The 15,825-nt window shown below is 57.8% G+C and overlaps 1 protein-coding gene and 1 pseudogene across 4 annotated transcripts; both read left to right on the top strand.

Annotated features, from left to right (window-relative positions):
- Positions 1–2,059: 2,059 nt before the first annotated feature.
- SDR39U1 (short chain dehydrogenase/reductase family 39U member 1) lies at positions 2,060–6,245 on the top strand. 4 transcript variants are annotated; one of them, XM_065414270.1, is made up of 6 exons: positions 2,060–2,075; positions 2,791–2,897; positions 3,302–3,384; positions 4,166–4,281; positions 5,181–5,324; positions 5,830–6,245. In XM_065414270.1, exons 1-6 carry the CDS (start codon positions 2,060–2,062, stop codon positions 6,243–6,245), a joined length of 882 nt encoding a protein of 293 aa, XP_065270342.1. The 4 variants fall into 4 exon arrangements, with proteins under 4 accessions (XP_065270342.1, XP_065270345.1, XP_065270341.1 ...); XM_065414273.1 differs by having other exon boundaries at positions 4,166–4,287; positions 5,181–5,321; positions 5,953–6,245; XM_065414269.1 differs by having other exon boundaries at positions 4,166–4,287.
- A 2,241-nt stretch (positions 6,246–8,486) lies between these two features.
- LOC135886127 (cathepsin G-like) lies at positions 8,487–12,798 on the top strand (annotated as a pseudogene).
- Positions 12,799–15,825: the final 3,027 nt, after the last annotated feature.

Genomic DNA, 15,825 nt, shown 5'->3' with positions numbered 1-15,825 from the left:
TGCAGGCTTCCCCATCCTCTCCATCCCCGTGCTCTGTCTGGGCTCTACAGACCCATAGCATCCTACCCACCACCTGTCCCTCCGTCTCTGCCCTGGGCCAGGTGTCTGGAGGCAGACGCTAACAAGGCCATGTCACTGGCTGACATTAGCCACACTCCCCACCAGGTGTGCGGATGGAGAAGGGGGTGGGGGAGTGGGTGCAAGCTCCATCCAGGGCTCAGCTCTGTCCCAGACGTGCACAGCTCCAGGCAGGGCTGAGCTGGGCCAGTGCCCAGATGTTCTGCAGCCCCAGCTGTGGAGGGCACCTGGTTGCCATGGGACAGGCAACGTATGTCTGTGACCCTGCAGCTCCTGAAGGGTCCTGGTGAAAGACTGGGATGGGGAATGAGACCCATGTGTCCGGGACAGCATCACTAGGGGACCCTGCACCTCCCAGCCCCCAGGCGCAGGGATCTGGGACCCAGGTCTGTGGCACAACAGTCACTGTTGTCAAAGGGTGACAAAGTAGGACATTTCTGTCATATTTTTATGAATCCCAGGCATGCCTCAGTTTCCTTGTGCACTTTGCATTGCTGCCCAGTGGGGCACCCACCTGGCTCCTGGAGGACTGCAGTCTCTTGGCTGTCTGGAGGGGATGGATGGGTCATTAAAGAACTGGTTGAAACGGCCCCAAATCACCAGAGGATCAGGGAAGAAAAGGAGACCCCCCAAAAGACTGAGCCATTGACACCTGCCCACAGGAAACCTTGGAGCATGTGAACTCAGCTGGAGAAGAGGGGGAAAGGTATCAGGGGATAGGAAACGGCCTGTCCTCTGGAGGGAGTCAGCAGCCCTCCGTGGGGACTAAGTACAAAGAGCCAGAAATGAAGTCCAGCCACCTTTGGCCGGGCCGTGGCACTGGCAGGGCCGGGATGAGCCAGGGCTTCACCCCTGCCTCTCCGGGCTGACCTAGGGACATCCAGGGGATGAAGCTATAGGGAAAGTGCAATGCTGCCTCCATCCCTCCATCCTTCTATCCCCATACCCACCCCTCCATCCGTCCATCCCTCCATCAATCCATCCATCCCATACTCACCCCTCCACCCATCCATCCCTCCATTAATCCATCCATCCCATACACACCCCTCTTTCCATCCATCCCTCCATCAATCCATCCCATACACACCCCTCTATCCATCCATCCATCCATCCATCCATCCATCCATCCATCCATCCATCCATCCCATACACACCCATCCCATACCCCTCCTCCATCCACCAATCCCTCCATCAATCTATCCATCCCATACACACCCCTCTATCCATCCATCCACCCCATCCATCCATCCCATACACACTATCCATCCATCCAACCCTTCATCCGCATACCCACCCCTCCATCCATCCATCCACCCCCACCCCTCCATCCCCATACACAGCCAGCCATCCAGCCTCCATCCCATACACACCCATCCCTCCATCCCATACACATCCCTCCATCCACCCATCCCATATCCACCCCTCCATCCATCCCCCCATCCCCATACAAACCCCTTCATTCCTCCATCCCATATACACACCTCTATCATCCATCCCTCCATCCCCATGTACACCCCTTCATCCCTCCATCCATCCATGCCATACACACCCCTCTATCCATCCAGGCATGCAGATACACCTCGCCTGGTCCCTGTCCAAAGCCCCCACCCAATTCCCAGACCCTTCCTGACCCCGCCTCCATGAACCCCTCTCTCCCCTGACCCCTTCAATCTCCCTGCACCTGCCCCACCCCCATCTCCCCAGACCTTCCCCCTGCCCCCCAGCTCCCTCTTCCTCCCATCCCTGTCCCCGGGCCCCGCCCGCTGCATTGGCCCTGGGGCTCTGAGCCTGGCCACTGGCCGCGAAGGGGTTAACCAGGGGCTGTGTCAATATCCCGGGAATGGGGCGCGGGCCCTTTAAATCCCAGCCGCTCTACTCTTCCCCCTCCCTTCCCGGCCTAGGAAGCTGCGCATGCGTGCCCGAGCCTGGCGAGCCGCGGGCCGGAGAGTCCCTCCACGCGCATGCGCGCCCAGTCCTGGCCATGCGCGTGCTAGTGGGTGAGTGGCGCGCGCTGCAGGGGCCGAGTGTGGGGTGGCTGGGGACAGCAATTAATCGAGGGATTAATTGCAGGGCTACTGCGGCTGCGCGTGTTCCCCAACGCTTGCGTTTGGATGTGTTCCGGTTTGGGAGCGGAGCTCCCCCTTGCCGCGGGGAGATGGGGCAGGCACTAAGTCCTTCCACCTGCAAGACTTCCTCATGCACCAAGGCGCTGGGGGGGTGAAATGGGGCTGGGCTAGTAGGGGGCTGCGGGTCGGGAGTGGGGGGCACTGGCAGAGCTCGGGGCAGGGCCGGCTCCAGGCACCAGCCTGGCAAGCAGGTGCTTGGGGCGGCCACTCCGGAGGGGGCGGCACGTCCAGCTATTCGGCAGCAATTCGGCGGACAGTCCCTCACTCCCGCTCGGAGCAAAGGACCTCCCGCCGAATTGCCGCCGCAGGCCACAGATCGCGATCGCGGCTTTTTTTTTTTTTTTTTTTTTGGGGCTGCTTGGGGCGGCCAAAACCCTGGAGCCGGCCCTGGCTCGGGGGCAGCCAGGGGCTGTGGGTCGGGAGTGAGGGGCACCGGCAGAACTGGGGGAGCCCAGGGCTGAGCTAGCAGGAGGCTGCGGGTCAGGAGTATGGGGCACCAGAAGAGCGGGGGGGGGAACCCAGGGCTGGGCTGGCAGTGGGTCGGGAGTGATGGGCACCAATGCTTGAAAGTGTCTATTTAAATCAGGAGGTGGGACCGGCTTTGTGGGCGGAGCCTTGACCCAGCTGTTGAGGAGTCAAGGGCACGAGGTGACCCATGTCTCTCGCCATCCAGGGCCTGACCGGATCAGCTGGGTAGGTGATTGGGGAAGGGGAGTGACTCCAATAATATTGGGCTCATGGGGCAGCCACAGAGGTGCAGGGGGTTAGGAGCCCACTGGCCCATGGGGAGGTTCGCTCCCTGTCCTGGGAATTAGTGCTCAGCCCTAAGACTCTAGGCTGGTCCTAGTGGCATCACTCCAGCCATCCCTCCCGTTGTGCCGGGTGACATCAGAGCCATCCACCCTCATGCTCCAGGGCACAGCCTGCAGGGGTCAGGAAGGAGCTGGCTTAGTGCAGCAGAGCAGAGTGAGATTAACTAGGGGCATATGTGAGTGAGGGGCTGATCCAGGGGATAAGGGGAGACTGGACTGGCAGGGTTTAAGGGTTAGTGGGGAGACTGAGCTGTGTGGAATGCTATTTCTCTCCTGTCTCCCCAGGATGAACTGTCCCGCTCCGGCCTGCCCCCTTGTGATGCTGTGGTGAACTTGGCTGGTGAGAATGTTCTCAACCCTCTTCGCAGGTGTGTCCGGGGCTTTGGGCATGCTGGGGGAGAATAATCCCTGTAACAACCTATGTGGCGTCCCTTCAGTGAAGGACAGAAATAGGGATGACTCAGTCTCTCCCTGTTCTCCTGTACTACCCATAATGCAGTGGAGGTGGGGCAGGATGGAAGGGTTGTGTTCTGCAAATTGGGGATGAATTGGGGGTTGAAACATAATTGTCACTAGGAACCTTTCTTCTCAGAGTTCTTGTTTCCAAGGGGAAGCATTAGAAGAGTGCACCAGTGGGGTATAAATAGTCTTGCCCAATATCTGGCCTCTCTTGTGACACTGATGCTAGCAGCCCTGTCACACCTACCCTAGACACCCACCCAACTGTCTCCCACAGAGTGGAACCAGCGTCTTCCAGACACCCCACTGCCATTCCCAAATACTCCCAGTTCCCCCCCCCCCACTCTGCCTGGGACAGGGAGCCTTTTCCCACCTACATCTGGCGAGTGTGCGGGGGAGAGGGTCCTGCCTCCCATTGCTCTGGGGCGTGGTGATTTGTGTCACTCCCCTGTACTCCCTGGGGGAGTGCAGGGGAATGGGTTGTTCTCCTTTAGGTACCGTCAGAGGGGACTTGGTCAGAATGTGAAACTTCTGCTAGGAACCTTTCTCCTCCTGGTCCATTACTTCTGGGGGAAGGTTTAGTGGGATTCACAGTATGGTATAAATAGCTGCTTGTTGGGCTGCGATTGGCAGAGGAGAATGGGGGTGGGGTGGTTGAGTGTGACCCCTTTGTGCTCTCTCCCCCTGAAGGTGGGATGATGCCTTCCGCAGAGTTGTGGTTGCCAGCCGGGTGGAGACCACCAAGACCTTGGCCAAGGCCATCGCTGAGGCCGAAAGACCGCCCCGCGCCTGGGTCCTCGTCACCGGCGTAGGTATTTATTGTGCATGGCCAGAGTGCAACTCATGCCATCCTGTCCTATGGTATCCCTCCACCAGGTGGAAATAGTCCCTGGGTAGTGACAAGGCAGAGTGTGGCCTCTGGAAGTTACTGCTGAGGGGACAGGAGAAATAGTCCCCAGGTGCAGCACAACCTCCCATAACAGCATTGTGTCCTTCTGCCATGGAGAGAAAATAGTCCCTGTGGTGCATCATCCTTGCACAGCCTTCGCTGGCACTGGTGTGCTTCCGCCACTTAGAGAAAATAATCCCCAATCATAAGAGGACAGATCACAGCACCTTGTGGAACGAGTGTGCTTCCACCATTGCACAGAGAGGGAAAAATAGACCCTGGGTAGAGCACACGTTGCACAAAACGTATCCTTCCGCCACTGAGGGGATATATAGTCCCGTCCCGTCCCCTGTAGTGCAAGACAAAGTGCAGCCCTATGTGGCACTGTGGCACTAGGGAGAAGGGAAAATTGGCCTGGGGTGCAGCACAGTCTTCCATGACACATTGTGATCCTTCCTCTGCAGAGAGGGGGAAAAAATAGTCCCTCCTCTTGTAGCTCAAGGACAAAGCACAACCTCTGGTGACGCTGATGTTCTTCCACCATTGGGAAGAGATGGAAAAATAGTCCCTTGGCCAAACACAACCTCCTGTGAAACTGTCCTTCTGCCACCAAGAGAGAAGAAAATTTGCATTGTAAGAGAATGGAGCCCAGCCTCCTATGACATCAATGCGCTTCTGCCATTGGAGTGGGAGGGAAAATAGTTGTGTTCCTCCCCGTCGCCAGATGCAATTGCTACAGGAGAGGGAGGGATATCAATGAGGGGTAGGGCTATGTACACTGGCTGGCACTACAGTTCCCTGCCCATTGCCCGGCAGGGTATTACCGCCCAAGCCCCACGGCCGAGTACACCGAGGAGAGTCCCGGCGGTGACTTCGACTTCTTCTCACGCCTGGTGAGCGCCTGGGAGGCAGCAGCTAAAATCCCCGGGGACAGCACGCGCCAGGCGGTGGTGAGATCCGGTGCGTCGGGGCATGGGACTTTTCCCCTCTAGGGGGCGCCAGATGCTATCTGGCCTCATGGCAGAGACTGGCTGGCTCAGGGGGGCAGGGCATGAGGCCTGTCCCCTCTAGGGATCACCGGCTCCCATCTGACCTCAGGGCAAGGACTAGCTGGCTCATGGAGGTGGGGAATGGGATACAGGGCCTTTCCCCTCTAGGGGACGCTGGCTCCCATCTGGCCCCAGGGTGGGGACTGGCTGGCTCAAGGTGGTGGGGAATGGAGCACGGGGTCTTCCCCTCCAGGTGATGCTGGCCCCAAGGCTGGCTTGGGCTGGGAGACTGTGGCTGGCTCAGGGGGAGGGGGGCTGCTGGCTGGCTTGGGGGGGCAGGGAATGGGGCATGGACCCTTTCCCCTCGAGGGGGCACTGGCCCCAAGGCTGGCTTGGACTGGGAGACTGGCTATTTGGGATTGGGGGGCGTGGCTGGCTGGCTCCGGGGTCTCTCTCTGACTTTCCTCTTCCTGCAGGTGTGGTGCTGGGGAAGGGTGGAGGTGCCATCTCGCAGATGCTCTGGCCGTTCTGGCTGGGCCTGGGGGGCCCCGTGGGCTCTGGCCTCCAGCCCTTCCCATGGATCCACATCCGGGACATGGCCGGTGTCGTGTGCCACGCCCTGGAGACAGAGGGTGTGCGTGGGGTTCTCAACGGGGTCTCCCCGGCCTCGTCTGGCACCTCCAACGCCGACTTCGCCCGGGAGCTGGGCTCGGCCCTGGGGCGCCCGGCCCTGCTGCCCCTGCCCGGCTGGGCAGTGCGGGGTGTCTTTGGGGCTGAGCGGGCCGTCATGCTGCTGGAGGGCCAGCGAGTGGCGCCGAAACGCACCCTGGAGAGTGGCTACTGCTTCGTGTACCCCGACCTGCCCTCTGCCCTGCAGAATATCGTGTCCTGAGCGGCTGAGGGGGGGCTGATCCCAGTGCCCCAGGGATGCCCCTGTTCTGGGGGGATCACCCCCTAGAAACCCCTTATCTCTGGCTCCCACAGCCCAGCGCTGAGCCTCCCGGCTGTCTTAGCCTGAACTTTGTGGGGTCCCTCATGAGCCCTCCCCATTGTCCCCCCCCAATACTCCCCAGCCTCTTGCTGGGGCTCACCCTGTTCTTAGCCTCCCCAGCCCCCTTCTCTGAGTGGGAATGCTCCCTTTTGAGCCCCTCCAGAAATCCTCCCTCCCAGTCCTCGGGGTGTGTGTGTGCCCTACTGTAACCCCTCCTGCCCCACCCCCATCCGTGCTGCACTGACAGTGCGTTCAGCCTGTTTCCAAGCTCCTGGCCCTTTATGGAGCTGGGGTTCTGCAGCAAAGGCTGCTGGGAATTGTAGTTTTTGGCTGACTTCAGTACCAGACAAATTGGTTGCAACTATAGTAAAACACAGAATTATCACATAAACAGATTAACATGATTTGTTGGGGAAGAATCAACAATGGTTTTTGTAAAGGTAAATCATGCCTCACCAATCTACTAGAATTCTTTGGAGGGGGTCAACAAGCATGTGGACAAGGGGGATCCAATGAATATAGTGTACTTGGAATTTCAGAAAGCCTTTGACAAGGTCCCTCACCAAAGGCTCTTAAGCAAAGTAAGTAGTCATGGGATAAGAGGGAAGATCCTCTCATGGATCAGTAACTGGTTAAAAGATAGGAAACAAAGGGTAGGACTAAATGGTCAGTTCTCAGAATGGAGAGTGTTAAATAGTGGTGTCCCCCAGAGGTCTGTATAGGGACCAATCCTACTCACCATATTCATAAATGATCTGGGAAAGGGTAAACAGTGAGGTGGCAAAGTGTTAAGATGATACAAAATTATAAGGTAGTTGAGTCCAAAGCAGACTGCGAAGAATTGCAAAGGGATCTCACAAAATTGGGTGACTGGGCAGGAAAAAGGCAGATGAAATTCATTGTTGATAAATGCAAAGTAATGCACATTGGAAAACATCCCAATTATACATATAAAATGATGGGGTCTAAATTAGGTGTTACCACTCAAGAAAGAGATCTTGGAGTCATTGTGGATAGTTCTCAGAAAACATCCACTCAATGTGCAGAGGGATTCGAGAAAGCGAACAGAATGTTGGGGATCATTAAGAAAGGGATAGATAAGACAGAAAGTATCAGAATCATAGAAATATAGGACTGGAAGGGACCTTGTGAGGTCTTTTAGTCCAGTCCCTGCACTCAAGGCAGAACTAAGTAGTAAATATAATCCCACTGTATAAATCCATGATCTGTCCACACCTAGAATACTGCATGCAGTTCTAGTCACCCCATCTCAAAAAATGGATGGGAAATGAAAAATGTGCAGAGAAGGGCAACAAAAATGATTAGGGGTATGGAACAGCTTTCATGAGAGATTTTAAAAGACTGCAATAGTTCAGTTTAGGATGACTAGGGATGGAGATATGATAGAAGTCTATAAAATTGGACACTCAGGTCAGCAACACCTGCTGTAGCTACCAGCAGGGTTCAGCCAGTGGGTGGGCTGGGGAGACGGGTCTAGAATGGACATACAAGGATCTACTTGGCTTTAGAGTGGCTGTGCATTGATCTAGAATGACTCTTCATGTGGATATGGCTAGATCTAGAATGGAACTGCCTCAATCAAAATGAATCTAGCCTGAATTTACATGTATTTAGTTGGGCATTCATGCATCTAGAATGGCTCTGCAATGCGTGCAGGTGGTGACGTGCAGGTCTACATGTATCTGGTGGACTCATCCCGCCCCCTCATCCATTAGATATCCCAGCTGCACAACAGGGATCCAAAGTGAAACAGTGCAATGGGTGAGGTTGGACTTTATCAATAAGTGTTTGATAAAAGAGGGGAATATCCTTAATGACACGGGTTCGTGGAGAACAGGCTGTGTTCAGTGACCCTGCTGTCATCCTTGGGGGCCGGTAAGAGTCTGGTAAAGTCTGCGGAGGACCGAGAGATTGGTGATAAAGAACAGGGAGGATGTCTCACGGCTATGGACCGATCTGGATGGCCTGGTGAGCTGGGCTCAATCAAACAGACATCTGAAACCAATCAAATGCAAGGTCAGACATCAAGGGATGTCGCTCATGCCAACTGGACGGGGGCTGTATCCTGAAGAGCAAGGACTCTGAAAGGGACTTAGGGGTCATGGTGGAAACTGACCCAGCATGAGCTCCCAGTGCGATGCCGGAGCTAAGCGGGCAGACGCCGTCTGTGGGAGTATAAACCAGGGGATATCGAGTAGGAGCGGGGGGCCACCTCTGGACATGGCCTTGGTGAGACTGTACCGGGAGACTGTATCCAGCTCTGGTGTCCACCCCTCAAACAGGAAGTTGGCAAGTTGGAAGGAGCAACCAGAGGAAGTCAAGGTCTGGAGCCACAGCCTGGCGGGAAGAGCTCCAAGGGGATCGATCTCCTGAGGTGATCGGAGGCGAAGAGGGGACTAGGCCCCCATCTGTAGGAACCTCAGTGGGGAGGGGGTTTCTGAGTGCAGGGGGCTCTTCGACCTCGCTGGCTAAAGCAGGATGAGACCAGATGGCCGGGAGCTTGAATCAGCAACAATCCAGTTGGAGCTAAGGTGCAAATCAAATCAAATCGAGCGGCCTGGGAATCTAGGTGCAGAAAACCCCAAGGGCGTTTCTCACACTTATAGCAAGGGTGGGGAGCAGCGTTAGCCACATCCGCAGCCAGGCTGGCTGGGCACCAGAGGAGGGAGGAAACCCCTCCCCACTGATGTGAGCATGGCTGTGACTTCTCCCAGGGACATTTCCACCCCTGGTCCATCCAGGTGGGGGTTTCCAGGAAACCGGGTACTGCCTTTGTGGTTGCCAGACCCTGCCCTCCCCTCCCAGGTCCATATAACCTCCAGGGCTGAGGCAGAGGCTCTGTGTCTGTCCCTAGATGGCTCTGAGGATGCAGCTCTTGATCCTGGTCCTGCTCCCTGTGGCCTTTCTCCTGCCCCCCGGGGCTCAGGCTGGTGAGTTGGTCCAAAGTGGGCTCAGGGGGGTGGGGGAGCCCCAGGGAGGGGGAGCCCCCAGAGATCAGGGATGGATGAGTGCACAGGTCCAGGTGGGAATCCATAGATATAGAGTGAGGGGCCGATCCAGGGGGAGGGGAGAGCTGGGGTGCTGAGGGCTGATCTGGAGAGAACGGAGGGGGAGGCTGGGTTGTCCGGGTCCACAGGCCGATCAGGGCTCCTGATTAGGGGTAGGGTTAGGGCTGGGGTCCTTGGTTACACTCTCCGACCTCACATTGTCTCAAAGCAGATGATTTTCACCCCTCCCCGTCTCCCTGCCAGGGGAGATCATCGGGGGATGGGAAGCCCGGCCCCACTCCAGACCCTACATGGCCTATGTGCAGATAGCAACGTGGAGAGGGGTGAAAACGTGGGGGGTTCCTGATTCGGGACGATGTGGTGCTGACGGCAGCTCATTGCAACGACAAGCAGGGGTAAGAAACCCACCTGTCCCGAGTCCCCCAACCCCCACCCTTGGCCCTTGGGCTGGATTGGAGCCGGCAATGCGCAGGATGCCCAAAGACCCAAGGGAGGAATGAATCTTTATTGGGTGGGCTCTGACTCAGCTAGGTGGGACAGGGGGGCCAGATCTGGAAAAAGGGGTAAACAGCAAGGTGGTAAAATTTGCAGATGATACAAAACTACTCAAGATAGTTAAGTCCCAGGCAGACTGCGAAGAGCTTCAAAGGGACCTCACAAATACAAAGTAATGCACATTGGAAATCATAATCCCAATTAGACATATAAAATCAGCTGTTACCACTCAAGAAAGAGATCTTGGAATCATTGTGGATAGTTCTCTGAAAACATCCACTCAATGTGCAGCAGCAGTCAAAAACGTGAACAGGGAATCATTAAGAAAGCAATAGATAACAAGACAGAAAATATCATATTCCCTCTATATATATCCATGGTACGCCCACATCTTGAATACTGCGTGCAGATGTGGTTGTCCCATCTCAAAAAAGATATATTGGAATTGGAGAAGGTTCAGAAAAGGGCAACAGAAATGATTAGGGGTATGGAACGACTTCTGTATGAGGAGAGATTAAAAAGACTGGGACTTTTCAGCTTGGAAAAGAGACAACTAAGGCTAGGTCTACACTACCCGCCTGAATCGGCGGGTAGAAATCGATCTCTCGGGGATTGAATTATCGCGTCTCGTTGGGACGCGACAATCGATCCCCGAATCGACGCTCTTACTCCACCAGCGGAGGTGGGAGTAAGCGCCGTCGACTGGGAGCCGCAGAGGTTGATTTTGCCGCCGTCCTCACAGCGGGGTAAGTCGGCTCCGATACGTCGAATTCAGCTACGCTATTCGCGTAGCTGAATTTGCGTATCTTAAATCGACCCCCCCCTGTAGTGAAGACCTGCCCTAAGGCACTATATGGAAGAGAGGTCCATCAATGGCTATTAGCCAGGGTGGACAGGGATGATGTCCCTAGCCTCTCTTTGCCAGAAGCTGGGAATGGGTGACAGGGGATGGATCACTTAATGATTACCTGTTCTGTTCATTCCCTCTGGTGCACCTGGCATTGACCACTGTCAGAAGACAGGATACTGGGCTAGATGGACCTTTGGTCTGAGCCAGTCTGGCTGCACTTATGCTCTTAAAATGTCGCAGCCCCCAAGAGCAGTATTCCTGACTGAGCGAGACCCACCTGGGCCCGTCCATCACTGTGCATATGCCCCCGCCCCTAAGGACCCCTGCTTTCCCCTTAACTTTTCTAGCTACATCACTGTCAAGCTGGGAGTCCATAACCTTAGACTGTGGGAATGGAGCCGACAAGAAATTCCTGTGCATTACCGGATCCTGCACCCGCAATATGACATGTACTCCCTTAACGACGTCATGTTGCTGCAGGTACCGGCTCCCACATCACTCCGCTCCCAGTGACCTCATACTGCTGCAGGTATCACCCCCATCCCCTCACCCCGCCCCCAGTGATATCACAATGCTGCAGGTACCGCCCCCATCCCCTCACCCCGCCCCCAGTGATATCACACTGCTGCAGGTATCGCCCCCATCCCATCACCCCTCCCCCAGTGACCTCACCCTGCTGCAGGTACTGCCCCTATCCCATCCCCCCACCACCAGTGACCTCACACTGCTGCAGGTACCACCCCTATCCCATCCCCCTCTCCCAGTGACCTCACACTGCTGCAGGTACCGCCCCTATCCCATGACCCCACTCCCAGTGGCCGCCTCCTGCTTTGCTTTCTTCTTGGATTGGCCCATCCACGACTGACTTTCTCTCTGACCGCGAGCCTCGTGTCCTGTCTTTGCAGCTGGCACACCGAGCCAGGCTCAATGAATGGGTGGGGCTCATCCCCTTGCCCAGCGCCTGGCAGGGCGTGTGCCCTGGGGCCATGTGCAGTGTCGCCGGCTGGGGCCGGACGAGCGCCCGCAGTGCAAAGGGCTCAGATGTGCTCCAGGAGGTGGATGTGGAGGTGCTGGAGGATTATGTGTGTCTGAGGAATCCTGACCAGATCTATCGTTACTATAACGCCTCCACTATGCTTTGTGCAGGGGATCTGAAACAGGGCAAAAGCTCCTTTAAGGTAAACGTCCTGCTAGTTCAAGAGGCCATTTCCTTCTGAGGAGCAGAGAATCTCTCGGGATTGCAGCCGGGCCTGTGAGCAAAGATCAGAGACCAGCCCCCCGCGGCGCTAGGCGCTGTACAAATGAATAATGCTGCTTCTCTCAGGAGGAGGGAGAGAGCAGCTGGGCTGGGGGGTGAGGCCCAATGAGACCGGTTGGGCTGAGGAAGGAGGGGGCGATGCTGAGACCAGCTGTGTCAGGGCGGGGGCAGGGGGGAGCGTGATGCTAAAAATGGCTGGGCTAGGGCAGTGTTGCTTAGCTGTAGGTCAGCGCTTGAAGAACAGCGGGAAACCGATCTAATTGTTCTCATCACCTGCTTCTTTTAATTCTCAGGGTGACTCCGGGGGGCCCCTGGTGTGCGGCAAAACAGCCCAGGGCATTGTCTCTTGGGGCTCCCCCAATGGGAACCCCCTGCGGTGTACACCAGAGTCTCAAGATTTGTTCCCTGGATCCTGGAGACCATGAGAACACTGCAGCCCTGAGCCCCACCAGGAATTGCTGCTTGTCTTGCAAGTGGGCCTCTGGAGATGCCCCGACATAGGTCCTGCTTTGCAAAGGGGCTGTGCTTCCCCCTTCCCCCCATCTCCCTGCCACCAGCTATCGCTCCGCTCAGGGGAGCTGTGGGCAGCACCCAACCATCTTGAGCATCAAGGCAGGGGGCCTAGAGGAGTTAGGACCAGGTTCAAATCCAGATCCTGTCGGCTCCCTTGGCACGCCCAACCCAACTCAGGCTAGGGAAGCAGGTGGTTTGTCTCCGAGCTGAACCCTGGGGCTGACCTGGCGGTTTGTAGCTCACCCCCATGTCGGCCGGTCGAGTGACTGTTCGGGGGAGATCCTCGTCCTCACCCTGCCAGCTGAGTCGTGTTGGAACTGCAGCCTGTCCTGTCCGTGCTAGGGCTGTCCTCTGTGTTCGTTACCCCGGGCTGGCCACCTCCCGTTCCAAACCCAGCTGCTCCCAGTGCCGCCGAGGCCCCTGGGAGATCGTCAATGGGACGGGAACTCAGCGCCAGCACCTATAGCCTGTTTCCAGCATCCCCACCCCCCTGCACATCCGCATTCATTGCACTCACTGCTTCGTCGTCCTGTCATGAATAAACATAAAGTTACAAAAAAATGCTGGCACTGGGACTGAAAATTCAACCTGAGCCTCAACCTCCAGAGCCGACACTGGGTCGGCCCGGGAGGGAGTTCGCCCTGACAGGGGAAGGCTGGGACCCAGGACACCTGGATTCAGTGATTGCAGTGCAACAGGGAGCTGGTGAGTGCAAGGGGGAAACGCCTCTCCTTAGGGCAGGAGGAGCCCCGCTGGCTGGGACCGAGATGCAAAGAGAATTACCTGCGCCGGACCTGGGGCTGGGATCCCCACGCCATGGACTGGCATGGCCTGCTCAGTGCTGCCCTGGGCACAGGGGGCATGCGGGGCGGTCGGGAAGAAGAGGCTATGGCCAGACTGCACCTGCGCCCCAGCTGATTGTGCTGCAGAGCCCCACAGGGGGTCCTGGTGGGAGGGGCGTGTTGTAGGGCATTCCCCAGGATGCTGCAACCTCCTTGGGGGGCCGGGCTGGGATCGCCACGGCTCACTGGGGGGTTGGCTTCTGGGACAAAATGGGACAGGATTGACAGAGTCGCTTCTAGCCACAAAAAACCCATCTATCCCCATCTCCATCCATCTATCCCCATCTTCATCTTCATCTATCTATGTACCTACCCCATCCAGCTATCCCCATCCTCATCTATCTATCCATCTCCATCCATCTACCCCATCTCCATCTATCCAGCTATTCCCATCTTCATCCTCATCTGTCTATCCATCCCCTATCCTAGCCTCATCCATCCATAGGCGGCGAGTTATATGGGTCCGTGGTGCCTGGGCACCAGGAATATTCCTTGCCTGGGGCCCGGCTCCAGCAATGTTTGAGGCTGGTCTCTCCCTCAGCCCCGCCTTCCGCCCCCGGGCGCTCCCCTCCGCACGTCCCCCGGGCCATCCCCCACCCACCACCGGCAGTGCAGTGGAGCTGAGCAGCTTCCTGCCTGCTTGTTCCATGTGGCTGCTGGCCCCTCCCTGCGGCCCCTGGGCAGTGTGGGTCTGTGTCCACGCGCGCTGCTCCCACCCCAAGCGCCCTGCGGCCAGTAGGAAGCTGAGAGGGCAGTGCCTCGGGGCATAGGCACCATCTTTCTCCAGCGCCGGTGGGTGCCAGTGTCTCCCACCCCTTTCCCCGCCCCTGGTTCCGCCCCAACTTCACCTCATCCCGCCCCTGGCCCCGCCCCCATTCCAACCCCATCCCCAAAGTCCCTGCCCTAACTCCGCCCCCTCCCTGCCCCTATTGGATCCCTTCCCCAAATCCCCGCCCTGGCCCCGCCTCTTCCCCCAGTGCGCCGCATTCCCCCTCCTCCCCCCTCCCTCCCTGCCCCGCGAACCAGCTGATTCACGGCGCAAGCGCTGGGAGGGAGGAGTAGAAGCAGGACGCAGCGTCACACTCACAGAGGAGGCGGAGGTGAGCTGGAGCAGGGGGGTGGGGCGGGGCCACGGGGAGCTGCTGGTGCGTGCTGAGCACCCACCAATTTTTTTTTCGTTGGGTGCTCCAGCCCCGGAGCACTCACGGAGTCAGCGCCTATGCCTGGGGGTAGCAGCACACAGAGGCCCCCCAGCCCACCCTGCCTAGGAGCCCCAGGTAAGCGCCGCACCGTCCCACTCCCTCCCAGAGCCCACACCCCCACCCCTTTCCCACACACTCTCCCACTCCCGAACCCCCTCCCAGAGCCTGCACCAGCACCCCCAGCCCAGAGCCTGCACCCAAACTCCATCCCAGAGCCTGCACCCCTCACCCTCTCCTGCACCCCACCCCTTGCCCCAGCCCAGAGCCTATACCCTAGACCTCCTCCCCCCACCCAAACTCCCTCCCAGAGCCCAATCTCTCACCCTTCTGCACCCAAACTCCTTCCCAGAGCCTGCACCCTGCACCTCTCCTACACCGCAATCCCCTGCACCAGCCCAGGGCCTGCACCCTAGACCTCCTCCCCCCACCCAAACTCCCTCCCAGAGCCTGAGGCAGGTGTGGGGGGGTGGAGTTGGGGCAGAGTTTGGGCATTCTGGGCACCACCAAAATTTCTACAAACCTGCTGCCCCTGCATCCATCTATCCCCATCCACATCTGTCTATCCATCCTCATCCCCATCTATCTAGCTATCTCTCTAGCCCCATACACACCTCTATCCAATGATATCTCTGTTGTTCCCCCCTCCCTGTGTTATGTTATCTCTAGGGGGTGCCAGCTCCCATCTGGCCCCAGCGGGGGCGGGGGGAAAGGGGGGCTGGCTGGCTCAGGGGGGCGGGGAATGGGACACGGGGCTTTTTCCCTATAGGGGCACCAGCCCCATTCTGCCCACAGGGCAGGGACTGGCTGGCTCGGCAGAGCTGATAATCAGAGACACTCTTTCCCCCCATGGGGGGGTCTGTGGGCAGTGGGGCTGTCACAGATGGGGGGATCTGGTCTCTTTGACCCACATCGCTCCCCCAGCTCACACTCACCCCACAGGGCAGGGGACAGCTGAGAAGGACCAAGGAACTGAGACAGCCGAGCCCCCGCCAGGCCGGTGCAAACCACACCCTGAGGTTTCCTGCCCCCCACCCCTCTGCCCCCGGCAGGTCTGTACAACCTTTCAGGGCTGAGGGAGATGCACCGTCCCTGAGCTTGCACTGAGGATGCTGCTGTTCCTGCTCCCTGTGGCCTTTCTCCTGCAAGTCCTGCCCCCCAGGGCTCAGGCTGGTGAGTCCCGGGGGGTCGGGGTTGAGGGGTGGAGCAGATCAGCCCGTAGGGAACAGAGTGTTCAGGCACTGGCCCAGCCTCAGCAGAGCGGCATGGGAGCTGGAGGAGACCTGGGTGGGGTG

The sequence above is a fragment of the Emys orbicularis genome, chromosome 12 (genome assembly GCF_028017835.1).
Source record: "Emys orbicularis isolate rEmyOrb1 chromosome 12, rEmyOrb1.hap1, whole genome shotgun sequence".
NCBI lineage: Eukaryota > Metazoa > Chordata > Testudines > Emydidae > Emys > Emys orbicularis.
Note: the sequence above shows the minus strand (reverse complement) of the source record. Positions and strands in the feature narration are given on the sequence as shown.

Bases quoted from the DNA above. Each gene is read 5' to 3' on its own strand.
- SDR39U1 (XM_065414269.1), top strand. The intron at 2,898-3,301 runs GTAGGTGATTGG...CTGTCTCCCCAG, and splicing joins GGCCTGACCGGATCAGCTGG to GATGAACTGTCCCGCTCCGG. The intron at 5,325-5,829 runs GTGCGTCGGGGC...CTCTTCCTGCAG, and splicing joins CCAGGCGGTGGTGAGATCCG to GTGTGGTGCTGGGGAAGGGT.